Source organism: Cataglyphis hispanica, chromosome 22 (assembly GCF_021464435.1).
Source record: "Cataglyphis hispanica isolate Lineage 1 chromosome 22, ULB_Chis1_1.0, whole genome shotgun sequence".
Lineage (NCBI taxonomy): Eukaryota > Metazoa > Arthropoda > Insecta > Hymenoptera > Formicidae > Cataglyphis > Cataglyphis hispanica.
In genome coordinates this window covers 2,056,976-2,076,558 of record NC_065975.1, presented here as the reverse complement: position 1 = coordinate 2,076,558, position 19,583 = coordinate 2,056,976, and the positions used below count along the sequence as shown (strand labels likewise).

General features: G+C 38.7%; 1 protein-coding gene across 3 annotated transcripts in view; it reads right to left on the bottom strand.

The window, feature by feature from the left end:
* Window positions 1–219: 219 nt before the first annotated feature.
* LOC126857549 (SAM and SH3 domain-containing protein 1-like) overlaps window positions 220–19,583 on the bottom strand; it is a 289,086-nt gene continuing 269,722 nt past the window's right edge. The window contains exons 6-16 of one of the 3 annotated variants that reach the window (XM_050607058.1): window positions 18,897–19,058; window positions 18,205–18,261; window positions 14,110–14,176; window positions 12,807–12,972; window positions 12,356–12,584; window positions 11,425–11,682; window positions 9,434–9,532; window positions 7,368–7,709; window positions 6,862–7,074; window positions 5,074–5,224; window positions 220–4,711 (exon numbers count right to left, since the gene is read on the bottom strand). In XM_050607058.1, coding sequence (XP_050463015.1) covers window positions 3,966–4,711; window positions 5,074–5,224; window positions 6,862–7,074; window positions 7,368–7,709; window positions 9,434–9,532; window positions 11,425–11,682; window positions 12,356–12,584; window positions 12,807–12,972; window positions 14,110–14,176; window positions 18,205–18,261; window positions 18,897–19,058 — 2,490 coding nt within the window. In that variant the 3' untranslated portion in view covers window positions 220–3,965. The remainder of the gene's footprint in view (window positions 4,712–5,073; window positions 5,225–6,861; window positions 7,075–7,367; window positions 7,710–9,433; window positions 9,533–11,424; window positions 11,683–12,355; window positions 12,585–12,806; window positions 12,973–14,109; window positions 14,177–18,204; window positions 18,262–18,896; window positions 19,059–19,583) is intronic. The other 2 variants (XM_050607059.1, XM_050607060.1) reach the window with 2 other exon arrangements.

The following is a 19,583-nucleotide window of genomic DNA, read 5'->3' as shown; positions in this document are numbered from 1 at the left end:
CACATGTCAAATGTTTGCTTTTAAAATTTTCGCAATCATCGCATCGTTTTTGAATTGCTGGAATTTCTATGATTACGCTATATAAGCTATTATCTTAATGAAGCACTTACCGTTTACTGGCGCCACTGCTCCTTTGTCTCTTGGAGGGATAATCAGACGGATTATGGAATCGGAAGTTTGCCGGCGCGAAATGAAATGAACGCAAGCACGAGATGATCCTCGTTTGTATCTTCCATCGTTTATTTCTATTCACAGTCAATAAATTAACACTTATCGTTGGAAACCATACGAGAACCGAGAGACGATAAGAATTATGTGTGATTCGCGTGACCATCTACAAACCCCGCAATTAACCAATAAATACAAAATCAGCTTATAAAAAGGTCCGACGATGCGCGCTAACGATGCGGACGCGATCGCCGGGTTCTCTCTAGATCTGTGTTTTATTATTTTATGTACATTTTATTCGTTAACCACGCGAGAAGAATGGACTAGATCGCTACGTAAACGCTTAATTTCATTCGCTAGCAAATCATCGGAAACGACGTGCTTCGATGCTTCTCTCATAAATTTATCTAGCGATCGCGCTTCGCCGTTTTCGACGGGCGTGCAAAGCGACGCCGTAGGCCTTCCTTCATCATCGACGATTCTCATTTCTTCCTTAAAGATTCGCTTAAATTATCTATTTTCGATTACTGCGCTTCCCTCTTTTTTGAAGGAGGAAGGGGGTCTACGAGTAGAATAAGTTTACTTTACATCAAACGCTGCGTAATTTCCCGAGCTAATAAAATCACTATCGTGTCTATTCGTATTCTTATAAACTCGTTATTAATTTAACATCGCGTCGTTTCCTTCTCTTCCTTTCCGCTTTTCCTCTCTCACATACGCGCACATATGCTCAATTTTCAATCATCTCTCTCAGTCTCGCCCTTTGTGTCTCATAATAATCGCTTCGCTCGTTCTCTACACTTGTTAATATTCTCGATGGAACGGATAAACTAGCAGTCATCGAAATCGACACATTATTTATTGAATAAGTCTTTTCGGCACTATTCAAAACGTCGAATCATCACACAAATTCATAAAAAAAAAAAAAAAAAATTAATCCACTGATGAAGCGAGCGAAATGCGATCTCGAATGCTTGGAAATTTCGTGCCCGCTACGCACGCATGTGCCCGCGATCGAGTATGATGACATTAATCAATCTCGATGTCAATGGAAGCAACTTGCGCCTACATATTCGATCTAATCATAGCCGACTTCTGAACCGACCGAATCTTTTTTCTACTTCCTCCAATTTGCTTTTTGTATTGCGACAATGTTGTAAAAAGAAGCACGCTCTCTACCTTACACGTTAGATGATGACAATGTGAAAAATGTACATGTGAAATTGCTTGTCAGCTTCCAATAAATTCTTATAACGTTATTGCAATAACGTATATCGAATACGATAAACACTAAGCTTTCTCTCTCTCTCAACAACTTTCATCTCGAACTTATCCGAGCATTTAATTCACGAATATCGCCTCTTGTCATTTAAATTATCTCTATCCGAATATTATTAAGATATTCTATTTGAAATCGTGAACATACACACATCAAGCGCAAGTTCATAGTTTTTATTTGTCAGTTAAACGGATATAGGAGTCGGATATCTTTTTTTTTTTTTTTTAGGGAACGCATATCTTTAGTGTTTATCGTAAATGTGAAAAACACGGCATTGCAAGAACTCTTTAATATCATCACTTTCCGTCAAAAGTGCTTCCGTGCTTCGATCGTTCATTCATTCGGGGTGGGTGCGCTTGTCCTGCATATTTCTTCTTCTACTTTAATTAATAATAATGTGTTTTGCGTCGAATCGTCTCTCTCTCTCTCTCTCTCTCTCTCTCTCTCTCTCTCTCTCTCTCTTTCTCACAGCTAAAATTATTACTTATAAATTATTATTATCCGTCGGGCACCTCGGCTCCGCCCATATCTGTTCCCACAGCTCTTTTTCTGATTGCGCTCCCGCGTCTCGTAAATTCATCTATGATTTTACACTATACAAGAGATGTACAATAAAATCCAACGGTATAATATATATATATAATATATATCGCGTATGTATAGAGCCTAATCTTAAATTTTGGCAAACGGGCAAGGTCAATACAAAACATCATTAAGTTCTATGCATATATATACATATACATGTGTATATGTATATATACGTACATACAAAATCTCTATAACTTTCAACGTTTTCCTCTCCCGTGGCATGGTCAATATACACATGTACAGATTACCATCGTGTCGAAGAACTGATGAGTCGCATCGACGATGGGGGGATTGTCGATCGTAACAGTAAGCGATGCGGCATAATAATCGGCGCCGTTTCATGGAAATTTCGTCGCTATTTCGTACAAAATTATGCGAAAAGTGAAAAATAAACGAGATATTCCCTCGCGAGAGTCGACGCGTTCGAGTGTGACGCAAAGCTTTATTAAAGTCGCGTAAATAAGCTAATTGTAAGTAAGAGTGAAAAACGCTCGTAAGGCATCCTGTGATCCGATAATCCGTCTACATCACCGGATAAGAAAGATGGATCCTCGCGAGTTTACTATATTTAAGCGAGAAAATTGTCTCAAGATAATTCATAACTATTTCTCGTACGGTTTACACGGCCTTTTATATAGCGATGAGATCGATTTAACGTATGAAAGAGATTAAAATATATGAGATAAGAGATCGCTATCTGAAAAGAGAGACAAAAACTCGATAACGCTGGCAGTTTTTCACGGACTGTATCGCATGTCGGACAAACTATAGCGTTTGTAGTGATTAATCGCGAGATCGTCGCTGAGATGAAATCGACAGATAATACCGAACGTGAAATCAAAACTAATGGACACGCATATTTGTTATATATTATACAATCTTTTTATTTCTTCTTTTTTTTTCTCATCATTTATTTATTGTACGCATTGGATCGCGACGACGGTGCACGTGGTCGCTGGCCGTCGTTTCTTTCTTCTCTACCTATTCGATTAATCGATCGTATATTGCTACCGTATCACATAGTATTCTTCGCTTATTATTATTACTATTATTAATTACACAATTACATAGGCGATGTAACTTGGTTTGGTTTCGATAAACCAAGGGCAAGGGGAAATGTGTAAGGATCAGAATGATGATTGGCAGTGACATTATGCTCATTGTCAGCCTTGCTCTTCTCATCAAACGCACTTTTTTCGAATTAAACGCGATGTGAAAAAAATTTGCTCGCACTTCCTTCCGGTTACTCTTATAAGTTAAAAATTCTGAGGTTCAGAATTTTGCGCGATTCTCGCCTTAGTTCTTTTCATTCTCCCTTGTCATCCCCAAATATTCAAGATACGGAATAATAAAAAATTCTCCCGACGTTAATACCAGCGAATGTCAAGAGATATTAAAATTTATGATCACGCGTTCGTGACAAAAATTATCAAACAAAGTAAGATCTTTTTGTTTTTTTTTTTTCTTTTCAAAAATAACAGAAAATGTAAGATATTGCTTTGCGTATTCAAATCAAGATGCGTTTGTATGCCCCACATACTCTACAACGAGCAAACATAGCAATTGTCAATTATTATTATTATCAATCTTATTAGAATTGCTTTAACTCTGCAGTTATTCGGAGTGGAAGAAATATCTTGTTGTGACGTACGTTCTTATTAGGATCGGATTCGAAAGTTGTATCTTTCTTACGGAATACAAAATACATATCCGAAGTATTCGTTGATCCCGACATTGCTCAACTTTTTCGCGAACGAATCGTAGTCTAGAGACGATCGCGATCATGCAAATCTCATTTAAATTTGAATTAAGGCTGCTCAATCGGTTCCCCATCAAGATCATTAAGCAATTCTCTCATTTTTATTTTCCTTACCTTCGGGCTCAAGATCGCGCCGCGACTCATCGACCTACCGATTCGATGCTGCTTCTCTCATTGGTAGCTCCCATCATTGTTCTGAGTTTTGCTGTTGCCTTGAGAAGTCGGCGACGCTCTGGTGAAGCTACCAAAGCTCTTGGTGGGTGAGTCCGAAAGGACGCTGGCTGATGCGAGAATCTTGTCTCTAGGCGGAGGCGCCGAGCTGATGCTGGACGAGCTGACGCCAGAGTCGCTGGATTTCTCGCTGAGACAACCGCGCTGACCGAGACCGGTGGCGTTGCCGGCACTCTCGAGGCCGAGATCGCCGGCACCGCCGACCATATACTTGACCATACCACCCAGTTTCGGACCACCCTCGGTGTCCTCGATGACCACCGTCTCGCCGAAAGTACCCCTTTTCGCGATATATCGCACGCTGCCGCCCCGCAGCAACGGCGACTTCTCGAATTGGCTCTCTTTCCTTTCTATCGGGCCGGAGATCGGTATATTGGGATGGAAGTCGTCCTTCGAATCGGTCAGACCGCCCTCCGTAGCGGCCGCACCGCTAGCGTTCTTCGTAACCGCCGTTGACGCGCTGTCCAAATTGTTCTCTCTCGACAACTTCGCCGACGTCGTAGTTGATTCCGGGCTGATGGTCCGCCGACTGGTCGTATTCTTGTGCGCATCGTAGCAGCCGGAGTCCCGTGGGAACTGGCGTCGGTTAAAGGGAGAACAGTGGCCGGACGTCTGGCCAGAGGTTAAGACCAGACGGCTGACCTCGTCACCCTCCGAGCTCGAAGCCAGGTCACCTTCGCTGCCCGCTGTAAAAACAGATAAAAAAAGAACGCGTGCATGTGCTTTCAATGCGTGAGATTTCAATTCAATTTATGTTCATAAATCTACTAATAGATGTGTTAATAATTTTGATAAAAAAAACAAAAACAGAATGTTTAGAGCAAGTAATTGAATTATAGCTTAATGTTATTAGAGATTCTTTTTAAATTAACATCTTTTTGTATTAAATAATATTAAAAATATTTCGTTCTCTGAGAAATTTTTAAAATATACCAGTCGTATTAATTGTAACATGATATATGCAGCAAGACGAATAGCGACGATGATGAAAAGGTCTTTAGGGAACCGTGAATAATACATATGTAGCCGGTTTGTTCGGTATACTCACACTGAAGATCATGTAGAAGCTGCACGGCGGTGAGTATCTTGGCACGATCCTCGGGTTGATGTATACGCAAATAGTCCAGATCCGCCGCTTCCAACTCCCTGAAGAGCTCGAGATCCTCGTATCCGTTCAATATAAAAACTGGAATATGTTCCTGCGCGAGCGTAACATTCATCTTTGAGATACTAGTTTCACAGAGCTTTGAACAATTCACTCGTGCAATAAAATATGCTCGTAGTTTATTTATACATTTGAAAAAAGACTCGCGGAATTCCTATGGATCTTTATTTAAGGCAATTTTTCTCATACTCTGATCAAAAAAACATTAAATTAAGCGTTGTATTTTGTAATTTTTTTAATCTTAAACGCGATGTAAAAAATAATAATAGTTTAAAGAAACAACTAAAAATATTTTTTTATATTATGCATTATGTTTTCTTTTTTTCGATTTATTTGATACTTATAATTTATGCGGAAAAAATTTTTGCAAAATACATATCGCGATATAATAAAACCGATGTGATCAAACGTTGGAGAGTTTCCAATAAAGGAAAATCTTAGTAAGCTCGATTTAGCACAGAAGGATACTATAATTATGACAGCGTTTGCTTCAAAGAATTTGAAGTATCGCGACTTCTAAGATATTCAATGATCGAAGATTTCAGAGGGGCCGTATAGTCACATGAAATTTAACGACGATCTTGAGCAGTCAGCCGGGAAGTGGATACTTTGGAACTCCGTCCGCTGATATAATTCGCACAGAGAGTTACTCGAGCTTCAATTAAGTGTATACCGTGACGTTGAAAAGGTGCACACGGATGAATTTACGACGCTCATTAAACGATCGATCATAGTGGCTTAATTAAGTGGCCGGCTCCCCGAATCGGAACCGACGTTTCCGGTACAGCGATTCCTCGCCCTATCATTTCGTTCTATCCCTTCCTTCCTGCCGCATCCGTTCCTTCGATAGGGAGACTCCGCGAGACGCGCCTCTTGAACCTTCGACAATGATTCAGGATCGAATCTAATTTTGTTGTCGAATCCCGAGATTATATGTAATATCGAAAAACTGCTTCTAGTAAATTTTTTAATAAATTTTAAGTCAACTTTTCTTTTTCGAGGATTATATATTTGCAATAATAAAACGTCTTTTTTTTAATAATGTAAGATGCAATATCGATTAAGCCTTAAATAAAGTTTCTGTTCTTAAGATCAAAATAAAGTGCATATATATTAAAATTAATTAAAAAATAAAATTTTTTGTTATATATTTATACACTCTTGGAATTTATTAATAATATATAATCTTTTAAATCCATAAATATCTTTTTTAATATCTGCGGTTGAAAAGATAAGATTTCAGAATATTTCGTATAAATCGAGCGTGGAAGTCGGAAAGAAGTTGAAAGACCAAGAGTGATAAAGAAAAGAACAGAACGTGTATCGGGTGAGAATAAAAATGAGCAAGGTGGAGACGAGCAGCGAGAAATGGAAAGAAAAAGAGAGAGAGAGAGGAAGAGAGACGAATAGGAAAAAGGAAAATCGAACAAAAAGGACTCGTCATGGTCTGCGGAATCTGCGAGTTGTATAAGGTATAAGCTAGAAAGCTGTTGCGATTGCGGGAGAGTGCGAGAAGGGATGAAGGGAAACGAAAGAGAGAGCGCAATAGGGACACCGAATAAAGAAACGTATAAAAGCAGGTTCTCTACTTTGCATTCGACGCCATGCAAATGCGAATCAGTTTGTACGAGCTGCGGCGAGATATTGCTCTCTCCCTCTCTCTCTCTCTACCTGAAGATTCATTCTCTGCAAGAGCTCTTGAACGGAACCCGGCTTCTGCCTATATCTCTGACCCCACTTGCCCCGCTCCGGTTCCCCTCGCCTAGGTACCCTGTCGTTCAGTATCTCAACGTTTATGAACTTGAAGTGGCCTATCCTGTTGTGCACGACGCCCTTCCATAGCCCGCTCTTGTTCATTTGTACCACATCGATTATGTCCCCCTTCTGAAACAATAGTAGCCACGCGAACATTCGCAAGAGAAGCCCTTCCATCGTCACGATACGTTTAATCAAACGGCGCGGAATATATATCGAAAAATTCCCTTTAAATTTTAAATCTATAAAACGTTTAAAAAGACATCAAAAGTTGAGAAAAGTGGATATAATCACATTGCCAATTATACAAATCGTCTGAATAATTTACACGCGATTAAATTTGTCCACACTACGTCGTTGACGCTTTGACACGAAGTTTCTCGTGAAATTCCGGCCATAAATCAATTATCGTGGAGACGGACCTTGAACTTGAGCGCGTCCTTGTCGTACGGACTGGGGGTGTAATCTACGAGCGCCCTTGCTCTACAGAGCACAGGTCCGATAGACGTCGGGCTGATGGCGTCCCTGTCCTCGCAGGATATCGAGCTGTGATTGCTTCCCGCTCGGACCAATGCCTGCGTGCTCGAGCCGCTTCCACTCGGCAGGCTCTCGACGCTGCTCGCGCTGCACGGGAAGGCTTCCGAGGACGCGCGATCCTGGCGCAACCTCGAGATCTTTCGTTGCACGTCGTGCCTCAAATTCCTCGCTCGGCCCGCGATTCCCGCCCTGGCATCGCCACCCTCCAGTAGAGCACTGGCCTCCGACTGGAAATTTTAATTGAGTTTTCGAGAACATCGAGGTGTCCGGAATACTGCACCGTGCCCAGAATACTGTGCTCTCCATCGAATGCACCGACGGATGAGAAAAGAGCGACGAATGCGCTCTCGAGGCGCGTTAATTAAATCGAGGAGCTATGTGAAATAAGGATCTCCGTTGGCCGAGCCATTTTCAATAATGCATTTATGACACCCTGGAATGTGGCGCGATGAAGAATCGCGCAAGCCGATCGTTTCATGTGAAAAATGTCGTTCGTCGAAAAGCGTGAACGTTATTTCTCGATCAGTAACTTAAAGAATTGAATTCTATTAATATTATATAAATAACAGTAAATTATTATATTACATATCAATCTAAAAAGATATAATTATTAATCGTTAATTTGAATCCCTCGCACTCTTCTTGAAAAATAAAAAAAAAGTATTATCTCACGTAACTCCTCGAAAAATAAAAACAAAAACTTGTGACAAAGAATTATACAGAATTACGAAACTATACTCGAGTGGTCTCATTTTTTTATTAGATTCAACGCATGCATCGATTGCAAACGATCGTGAAAGGACTTTGACAGTAGCAAATTGTCTTCGTCTCCGAATCTATACGCTACCGTCGACTTGTCGGTGGAATAAATCAACAACTTGTGATCGTATAATTTATGAGCAGGTCTGAAGGTGCTGTGCTTGCGTGTATTTTATGATGTTGAGATGCTACTTAAAAAGCATGCTGTATCAACGAAAAAAAAAAGAGGTGAGTGCGGGCGTTAAATTTTCAGAATAAATTAATGTGTACTCGAAATAAGAATGAGAAGAGACTTCGATAATTTTCGTTTTTGTCATGCAATTCGGTCTATTAGATTGATCCTTTAATAACATTCATATTTCTCACCTGTTTACATAATGGTAATGAAACAACGTTATATCGACGTTATGCATTTCAATGGGAGATTGCATATTACACGTCGTTGTCACAGTGTGTTTATTCATGATAGGCATACTCATTAAGGCGTGTGACCAAAGCCTGTACTTGTGTGACAGACAATTAACGACGTAACTGCAGGTTTAATGCAAACGCGGATTAGTTTCCGAATGAAATCAGTATGTGTGAATTCATGCATTATCTATATTAAACATTATGAGTATCTAGTATTATTCGCGGTTCAACTGAGCATTGTGACAGGATTTAAAGTGGAATTTCGGATAAACATTTATACAACACAAACATTTTCAGATCAATTTTTCATATTATTTTTTTTTCTCTAACTTTCGCAGCTTTCACACGGCACAAAAATAATTTCGTTTGATTTAATAATAGCAGAGAATTATAAATTTATTGTATAAATGTTTCGTCTAAATATTTTTACAACATAATTTTTAATCACAATTATTTTCTTTCGAAATGCATGCATGCATCAGATATTTAGTGCATTTTTTTTTATTCGGAAAGATACTCACTCACCTTTACACGACATAGAAACACAGAAGAGAGGGCAAAGCAATAATTTCACGATTCTATTAATCGCCTAAATAATAGTCGTGCACGAGTGTATTTTTCTTAGTTATCGTACTGTTTGAACGTCGGCCGTTCGTGTAATAATGATTAACGATGTCATGCGTTTGAGCATACGCGCAGAAATAGCGAAGAGGGAAATAGTGCGGACAAAGAGATAGAATCTACTGCTTTTCTCAAAGGAATATCCTCATATGTTACATACTGTGTGTACGGCGGCCGAGTGTTGACTTTCGAGTTCCTCTTGATCTTCGTAGTCGCTGCTCTGGCTGGGCGATAGTCCCTCCTCGCCGCTACTCCGGCTCTAAAATGTTGAGACTCGCGGGAGATTCTAACAGCGCATGAGAGGGAGAAGCGGATACTATGATGGATCTAATAGCGCGCGGATGCTGTTAGATAGGGGGCGACGATTACGAGCATCGCTAGGTGATATCGAATACGAGACTGTCACCAGCGTGATAGAGCAGGTGTGTTGGAGACATAGAGATATAAATCCAATGTCAAAGATCATTATATACTGTACGTGCAAACACGATGGCCACCTCAAAAGTATTTTTACGATATATTCAATCAGATCCAGATCTCACATTATATATATCGTTAATCTAAAATATACAACATTATTTGTTTGATCCCAGAAGTTTTATTCAACGATATCGGATATTTCAAAACGTATATCACAGTTCATAAATCAGAAATAATTTATAACTTTAATTAGTAAAAGAATTTATAAAATTGCAATTAAAACTTTTTCCATTTATTCGTTAATATTAAATTATTTTTAAAATGTTTTAAAATTGTATATAAATCTGTCAACCTTTTCAAATATATTTTCGAGGTAACTGTCATGTAGCAAACTAAATAATAACAGCAAATATGTATGAGTCTGGGAAAGTATAAGTATATAAAATGTTGCACACCATGTTAACCATGTTACATTCGATATATTAATAGAGGGGAGTTGCGTGTTATACATAAGAAGTAGCGTATGCAGCAGCCTACGCCGGTCTAGATGGGTTAGTGATATACTTAATATTGGCGTGTCAGTGTGTGAGTATTATTTATACACATAGAGGCTGTCAGTGCTGTGTAGGCGTCAGAGCAGGAAATGAGACACCTCATTCTAGGGTGCTCTGATCAGATTATAAGGTTTTCCAGTTTTTGCTTGAATGTCAAGCACGATTATCATAATGTTACACGTTCGACTATCGCGTACGGGGGTGTGATTAAACTACAGTAAATATATAAATCAACTATTAGACATAAGTGACGTAAACGAAATACTTCACCAATTTTTTAAATATAAATCTTTTTCATCTCAAAAATGTCATATACTTTGTATTCTCTAATATAATAATATTCTATTTAAAATATTATTAGAAAATTACAAAATTCGCTAAAAATTCTATAAGTATATTCTTTTTGTTAAGCATTCAGAAAAATTAAACACTTATTTAAAATTTTCAATAATTATCAATTATCTTGACAATTGATCTGTTCATATTTTACTTTAAATTTCTTATATTTTTTAACAAAATGCAATAACAAAAATGCGATATTTCATTTTTATGTGTTATGATATCTCAAATATATCAATGAAAGAAAGAGAATGGAAAAAGAATTATGGGAATACGAATTTCACAATAATTCAAACAGAATACGCTGGCAAACGACGCGATGTTCTCTCGCAAAAATGGTACTCGATCGTTATCAAGTTTGCAAAGTCTACAAAGAATAACGTTTGCTCGGCAGACGAGAGAGAGAGAGAAAATTCGACATTAATTTCAGCGTAACCGCCGCATCGGCCGTCACACGGCCATTGATTCCACGCAAACAATCCGTAAATTACAGGATCTAATTGTCGGTCCGACGAATGGATCGAATAGCTCTCGGATTGAACAACCAACATACCGGAGATTGACTGCCTCTCTTTCTCTCTAAAACATAGTAGATGCGACTATCGAATCATTCGCGTATGGCGATTACTATATCGCGGTTTTTTATCCCGTATCTCCTGCTTCGTAGTTTAAAGACGCCCGATGTATATATGCGGTCGTGCACCGGACCGAGCACGTAACGTCATGTGAGTGAAAAAGTGCACAGGTGGGGGGTTAGTAATATGGAAACTGGCGGTGTGTTTGTGCAGGGTAGAGGAAACGGGATCCATCCAAGTATACGAGTTCGGCAGATACGAACATATCTGGGGATCGGGCGACGTTGCGCGTTGCTTTGCGGTGACGTTGCGTCGACGGTGTTGGTTACGGTTGTGCTAGTAGCGATGGGGTGACGCTGATTGGATCGGGGTGAGACCGAGTGGTGATGATCGTGATGATGACGATGGTTGTGATGGTGCTCGTGGTGATGCTCCGGCCGATCGGGATGGCAACCGCCCACCGGAGGCTGGTCGCTCCTACTCGTGTCCACCGACACAGTCGACAGTCTCGAGCTCACACTCTGCAGCCCCAAAATTAAATAAATCACGCCGTGACATACGCCCGCGAGAGAACGTAAGCGACCACCCCCTCCCCTCCCCTCCTTTCCCCTAAATAAAAATAAACACCCAAGGGACACGAAATTCGCGCTCCTCGCGAGGGAGGACTTGGTACTTGGACGGGAACCAAGCAACGGCCTATCTACGTGCGACTTATCGGAACGCAGTGACTAATGTAATTCCGCTATGTGGAACGACTACGATCTAACAAGATTTATCTAGATTGAGATTCGGTCCTTCGATATTACGCCTCGGCGCAATAATATTACCCGCGACTTAACGAGATTCGTGACTTAGAGTACGATAATTTAATAACCTCGAGCGAGATAGCGTGTGCTACTTTTTCAGTTTGCAAACTTGATTAGACACGCTGCTCTCTAAATACGAGAAATTATAAATATGCATATCACAGAAAAATGATTGTAAATAACAATAGATTATTTTTTTTTATATTTGTATTTACAACAGACTGATTATTCGGCAGGTATGTTCCGCCGTTTATAATATCGAAGCGATAATATACAAGACAATGTAATTTGACTATATAACGACGACATAATGTTTACGGCGCAAAGTTTACAGACTGTGGCGCACGTGGTAGTTGCCCGGATCATCGTACGACGACGGTAAACTTACCTGTACGTCGCTACTCGCGTAATCTCCGCTCTCCCGCGAAGCCCTTGAATGGGTTAAGGGTATAATCGTCGGCGGATTATTGTGACCCTGAGGAACGATGAGACCTCGCATCGTCGATGTCGCACCTTTTCTCGAATGATCGCGCGGCAGGCTGATATCGCCAGCTGTTCGAAGAGAGATCACGCCCTCCCCTCGATTCTCCGGCCTCAAGTTCAGTGTAAAGCATACCCTGATGTTCGACCATTCGTACCATTTAATTATGTTGTAATTATTTAATTATTATGCGAGAAAATAATGTTTCTTAATTTACAATTACTCTTAGATCTCTGATACGTTATCAAATTCATTATCATATGTATTAAAATTGACTATTTGCGACTACGTTTAGAAAATTGAGAAAGTTTATTTACGTTTATTTAAGTTATTGCTTTAAATCAAATGGAAACGTTACCTTCCATTTTGGATAGTCGCGGTAGGTACTGGGCCACCGCTAGCTCCCATAAGAAAGTCTTCGGGATCGGATTCATAAGGCGGTTCGTCGTACCAGTGTTGACCACCTGGTCCTAAACCACCCGCACCTCCGCATCGCGCATCTTCGTCGTACATATACGTATCATCTGCGAATCAACGCGCGTTTCATTCCGTTCTTTTATATATGCAAATTAATAATTTCAAGTAAATAATTATTTTTTCTATATACATTCAATTAAGAATTTTAAAAATCTTTAATAGATAAGCGACATTTTACGTCATATTCGATTGTAGTCAATCAAATATTGATTAGCATGAAAATAATGCATTAAATCATATTTAATAATGACGAACTTAAGAGAATTTGGATTCTCTTTTGGTATAGAAATCTGAGAATTACAAGCGTGCATAGGATTGTGCGAGAGGAAAGAGAGAGGTAGCAAAGGGAGGGTTTGGGAATTGAAGATGGCGGGCGCTAACAATAACAAGATTAGTTCGCGTATACGAGGGGCTTCACGACGCAGCCGTGCTGCAGCAGTCTTTGTGAATAGGAAATAAAACCCCAGCGCAGTGGTGATAAATCGACAATAAAGCATAGAGCATGTTCCACTCGTGCTGGAATGTATGAAATAACTTTAATCGTGCACTATGATTATTATAACACTTAAATCTTAAATTTAAATTATTCTCATAAATTTTTATAATTTTCCAAGCAATTTTCTAAGTATGTTTTTTTACTTTGGATTAATTTAGAAGTATATTATCAATTTTGAAAACATGTATATTTTTTCCTGAAATATTTTTATAAACAATTTTTAATTAATATTAAATTTTATATTTTATTTTAATTTTTCTTACAACTTCGATATTAATTGGATAAGCTTTATAGCAAAAGTTTCATTTCTCTTTTCTGTCGCCTTTTTGTGAGGCGCCAGAATGTCATTCCTGGGCGCTTCCATTTTATCGTGAAAAGCTGCTGGGGCTACGGAGAGCGAGATTTCTTGAAAAAGACTAGGAGAGGAGCCATCGGGAAACGAATGCTCAAAATGAGTCTCGCGAGAGTGAGCGACTACATACGAGGTGTCAGGCATTTGGGAGCCGATTCTCATACCGGTTGGCACGTGCGCGTTTTGTTCAACGTGCACGCATAGCGGCGCGTCTCTGTTCTACACTGTGCATGTATGCGCACCCACACGTACGTAAACGGGTTGCGAGAGGGCGGGTTATAGGTCGTGAAGAGACGAGGCGACAACTAGCTGGAGGTTAGTCCTTGATGTACTTACCCCCAGGGAGCTGACCCCGTCCGTCTCGTCCTAGCTGCATTAAACCCTGCCGGATATCCCTTAGTATCTGAAACAGCAACAATGATGATGTCGTGAGTAAATGTTTATCCGGCATTGTGATTAAAACCTGCTATTAACCGCATTCGCTCTGATGTTTGCATGCCGCAGAATTGCTTTATCGATTTCAGCGCAATTCTCTCCTGATTATCAAAGAAACGTTTAAAGAATTGAGATATCGCAAGATTTTACAACATTTTCTTTGTTATTATACTGTTAAATTGTCGATTCAAAAATTACGCGAACTGACTTAAAATCATGCAAATTTTATGTTAATTTAATTTTTTATCTAATAAAAAAAAAAGAGAAATAAAAAAACTCTTTTTTTTGAGTTAAAAAAAAGATATTTCGAATAATTTTTTGAAATATTGTGAAACATTATATTAAATAAAAATATATAAAAATGATATGTAATAATCGCTGCATATAAGGAAAACTTGTTATCTGAGTATCGTTCTCATGCAAATACTTATGGATTAACTTTTATGTCTTCTTATTATAAATTAAGTCTTACAAACTTTAAATGCAATGATTAAGCTTTCAAAGTACTTTTCTCCTTCGCTTGAAACTTCACATTATGTAAATAACTATTAAATTTATATATTGTTTAATTCTTTATTATTTAAATTTATACTACTTAATTCAAATGACTTTCGTTATAAATTTTGCACGTTCGCACGTATCATTTCTACACAAATTGCGTTTCTACATAAGTAGTTAATTGAAGTAATTGTGCGCCTAAGGACTAAATTTCATGCCGGGAAGAGATGCCTCGCCACCGGTAATGTAATCGCGTGTAATTTAAATGGTATTACCGGGAACTTATATGCGCGGGTTCTTTTACGGCGGATAATCGCCGTTATCCGGCCACTGGACCACCATCGATGTTTTTTGAGATCTCGCAACCGTATGATAAAACAAAGAAAAGATGAAAGGAAGGATAAGAAAAGAAAAACCGTGTACATATATACGGGGTTTTTCTGCCATGCCGGAAGACCGCAAGTTCCGATAATCGGTTGAAACAAAACGAAAAACGATTATCGGATCAGGACATTGTAAAAATAACGTCCTGATGAGGGACAGCCCGGTCAAAGGTTGTTTCCTGAGCGAGAAAAAAGATTGGAACAGCAGTTGGGACGGAAGAAGAACAGGAAGAGGAAAAGAAGGTTGTCGAGATGGTCGCCTACGGCTGTGTAGGTCCCTACACCAAATCGAAATAAAAGCTAAAGCGAGGAAGAGAGAGAGAGAGAGAGAGAGAGAGAGAGAGAGAGAGAGAGAGAGAGAGAGAGAGAAAGAAAGGAGAATCGGAAGAAGAGGCAGCAGAGAACAGGGAAGAAAAAGACAGAAGAGAAGCTTCTCTCTTGGGAGCAATAAACCCGCGCAGGCGAAAAGGTGACACTAAAACTTTTACACGGATACCGACCTTTATTTCCATATTGCCCCGTTAGCCTCAAAGGAACATGGCCGCTTTATTTCTTCTTATGTCTCTCTTCGGTGCTTCCTTCGTCCTTTTCTCATTCTCTCCCCAGAACCACCATCCCCCCTGCCATCGCGATGTGCAAATTCGCGGCTCGTAATGCCGCCAGTTTTCGAATATTTCAACGGCCCATTCTCGGCCCCTTTAAAACTCGGCGAAATTCTCGCGGAGCTTATGTCCGCGTAATTAAAACTCTCGACTCGTGAGCTCGGTTGCTCTCAACCTAACTGGAGTTCGTCCCCGCCGCCCATTACTTCGCTTTTACGCGCGCGCTCCTTCCCTAATGGGCAGTTTTTGGCAAACGGACAAACGAGCTCGAAGGAAGGGGGAGAGAGAAATTCTTGAGGGTACGCGACATATGCAACGAGCTAAGCTGCAACCGTGGCTTAAATCTCGTTGTTGTTACGTGCGAAGCGTGTATAATACAGCGCACGTGAAGCAGCACCTTACAATAGTTGTTCGCTTATGCATGAACGGCACGGTGTACTTGATTGCATCGAAACGGTTCCGTCTTACGTCTTAACGGCCACTTTTACCTCATTACCGTATATATCTGTGGAATTTTCGACCGTATCTGCAGTGTTATATTCCACGTAACAATTTTCGGATTAATTTTACAAGTTTAATATAAGATGTTTATTTTACGTCTGGGAAACTTGGATAATTTTTCTCAGCAACTTTTTGATTTAAGATAGTAAATATCTTAATACACAAAATTAGAAATGCCATTAAAGTAAAGATTGCTTAAAATGCAAGTGTGAAAATTCAATATTTATTTGTAATTCGTAAAACTTAATTTTGCAAAAATTTTAAATACCTAACAGCAGTATATTTTTGCATTTGCATTATGTAGTAATTGTAATAAAAAATCTTTTATGTTTGCATAATCCTCGAAATATTTGATTCCCTTATCAGAAAATTGCGAAATTGCGACGACGAACTTTTGCCAACAAATAATAGCATCTCGTAGATGAGAGCAATCGAGAGAGAAGGGAAGATAACTTTTATACGGCACGTTCGGCTAACTTTTTAACGGAGTTAATTTTTTAATAAAGTCGCGCGCGCGCGCGACATTATCCTGAGTGTACTCCTTTCAAGTACTTGATTTAGTATATCCCAATCTTTTTCACGTATATTTTCCTTTTTTTATAACAGATAAATTAATTAAAGATCAACTTTTTATCGTGAATCACCATCAAAAATCGAGAAAAACGAGATATTGTTTAGCAAAGTAAATTGTATAAGAATTTCAGATCAATCTGTGTGATAGAATATAATTAAAAAAGTTGTTTATTAATATTTCTATAATATAATTAAAAGTTGTGTTTATTAAGATTCTATAGAATTCTATAGAATTCTTGATAACAAATTAACTGACTTTTATTACAAAATTATTCTGTCCTGATAATTCTTGGAACTTTTATATTTCACCTCGTTATCTTACTAAAACGCTCAAGTCAAGTATTCATCAGACTTTATCGTTTGGTGTGCAATATTTTAATTAAATATCCTTCTCGATTATACGATCTCATCATTTTCGTTTTAATTAAATAATCGAATATTACCTCAGCGATAAACAGCTAAATATATCTATGTGATGTCCTTATGATATGTTATAGTTCGCGAAAACAAGACAAGAAGAAACGAGACGGAAAGCCGTGTAGGCATACGATGTGAAACGACAGCGGGAAATAAGAAAATAAGAAACACGAAAAACTAATGCGCATATCGCGAGATCGTGCATAAGAAATTCACGGTGTAACGTCGCGGTATGCATTGACGATTATGATGATATCACGCTGATCTGGCTGTTTTGCATAATAAGAGGTATCGAGTTGGCGAAAGACAGTCCAAGGCAGAAGAGGGAGGAAGAGGGAAGGGCAAAAAGACTCGCTGAGAACGAGCTCTTGCGCACATAATACGGAGGGGGGACAGCGATACGAACACATGTATATGTATTGTAGAGAGAAATCGGTGGAGGAGGAAGGGTGGCCTTGGTGATAGCGCATATATGCAAATTTCTGCGAGAATTCCGATGCGGGAGGCAGCAGGATTGTATCGGATAAGGCTACCGGCTCCCAGGGCCAATATCGGTCGAACAACGAGAAGAGGGTTGCCGATGATCCGGGCAATGCACGAGGGAATCGCAGGAGGAAAATAAACGAGCCGCGGGATGGTTTAATCGCGATACGGCGCGCGCCACTCTTATCACGATCGGCACGCACGATAACGAAAATTGTCGCTCGCTCATGCTCGTACACGATGTTGCGCGCGCGCGGGACGTGAACTCTTGTACAAGAGAGAGAGAGAGAGAAACGGGAAGATATATATTCTCACAGGATTATACAATTTAAAGGGAATGCGCGCGAAAAAAAGAATAAATCTATTTCATTCAAAACGAATTTAATCGCGGACGCAGCATGCGATAACGGCCATCGGCGACTCTCGGCATCAACCTTTTCCCGCAAGATCCTTTACAAGTTCGTTAGTAAAGTCTCTGGGTTTTCCCGAAAATCTCGTTATAGAATCGAAAGATAGATGTGGATTTAAGGTGCACTCACCTCTTCGTGCTCTTTGTGGAATCGCTCTTTCTTTCGTAGCGCCTCTTGAACTTTCAACTGAAAAATGCAAGCGAATGGAAACGTTCTTAAGTTTCGTTTAAAAAGGTTTTATCGGCGACTTTCTCGCGAGTAACTTTGAACATTCCGACAAAGTTCAAAGATCACGATGCATTGTATAAAAGCAAGTGTCTTCCACTCGCAAGATTTCTGATTACTAACATAAATTATTATCTATTTGTTTTATCTGTCTTCACTATACAAGATGAGCCCAAACATTCCGGCCAGATTTTGAGATTTTATAGAAAGTTTAATTCCGAACAAAGAGTTTCCTACAACATTTTGTTAAAAAAAAAGAAATATATATACTTTCCCTTATATTTGTAAAAATATATAATATATAACATAATTTTTCAGAAATTTTTGGGAGCTAACTTTTTAAGAAAGCATTTTTCGGCCCATGTTTATAGAAAATTTTTTATTCAAAATTAAATTTCCTATAAAATATCAAATTATCTCGCCGGAAGTTTAGGTACCACTCTCTGTATAATTATTTTAAAAATTATCTAATATTTTCAAAAATAATACGAATAATTTATATGAGATTAAAATTAAAAAGCAAAATTATTTTCTTAGACACATCTAAGTGATTCTAAACATTCTTTTATAAAATATGAATATAACATAGAATTTACCCTGTGTATAGTTTCTTCGAAACTGTTTGGTTGTCCGCCATTCATCTGTAGATATCTCAGTCGATCGTAATCTCTAGGATCCACCATCGAACGAAGAATCGTGTGTCCCATGTCGGGTCCGAGACCCAAACCGCTTTGAAGAACACTGTCAGGTGTATCTACCTGTATAAGCAAAATAGAGTACAAATGTGATTACTATGGCAATTTATTAGAAACAAATTGAATCTATACATTGCCGAAGAGCATATATTCCATTAGCTATATCAAAGAGTACATATTCCATTAGTTGCGTTTTGTCCCGTCATCTACCATGTTATAAAAGATAAAAGATAAAAGATAAGAGGAAGGTACGAGTGCAATACTCGTTATGCATTTGATTTTAACAGATTTAAATAGATTAAAAACAAACAAAATATATATGAACTAACGGCATAAATAAAAACATTTTTATATAAAACATTATACATCGGAAAATATTTTTATGTATGAAAAAAAAAAAAGATAAAATCGCATTTGTCAATCGTCTCTTTTTCTAAAATTTTTATCTCATTTTATATCTTGTAGCTTCCTTTACAATGTAATATTACGCAAATTACGAGAATTCAATTTATGCGAATGTAAAATAATGAGATCCACGGTAGCAATAGTCGAGACATCGATTACAAACGACACAATAATTTATTACGA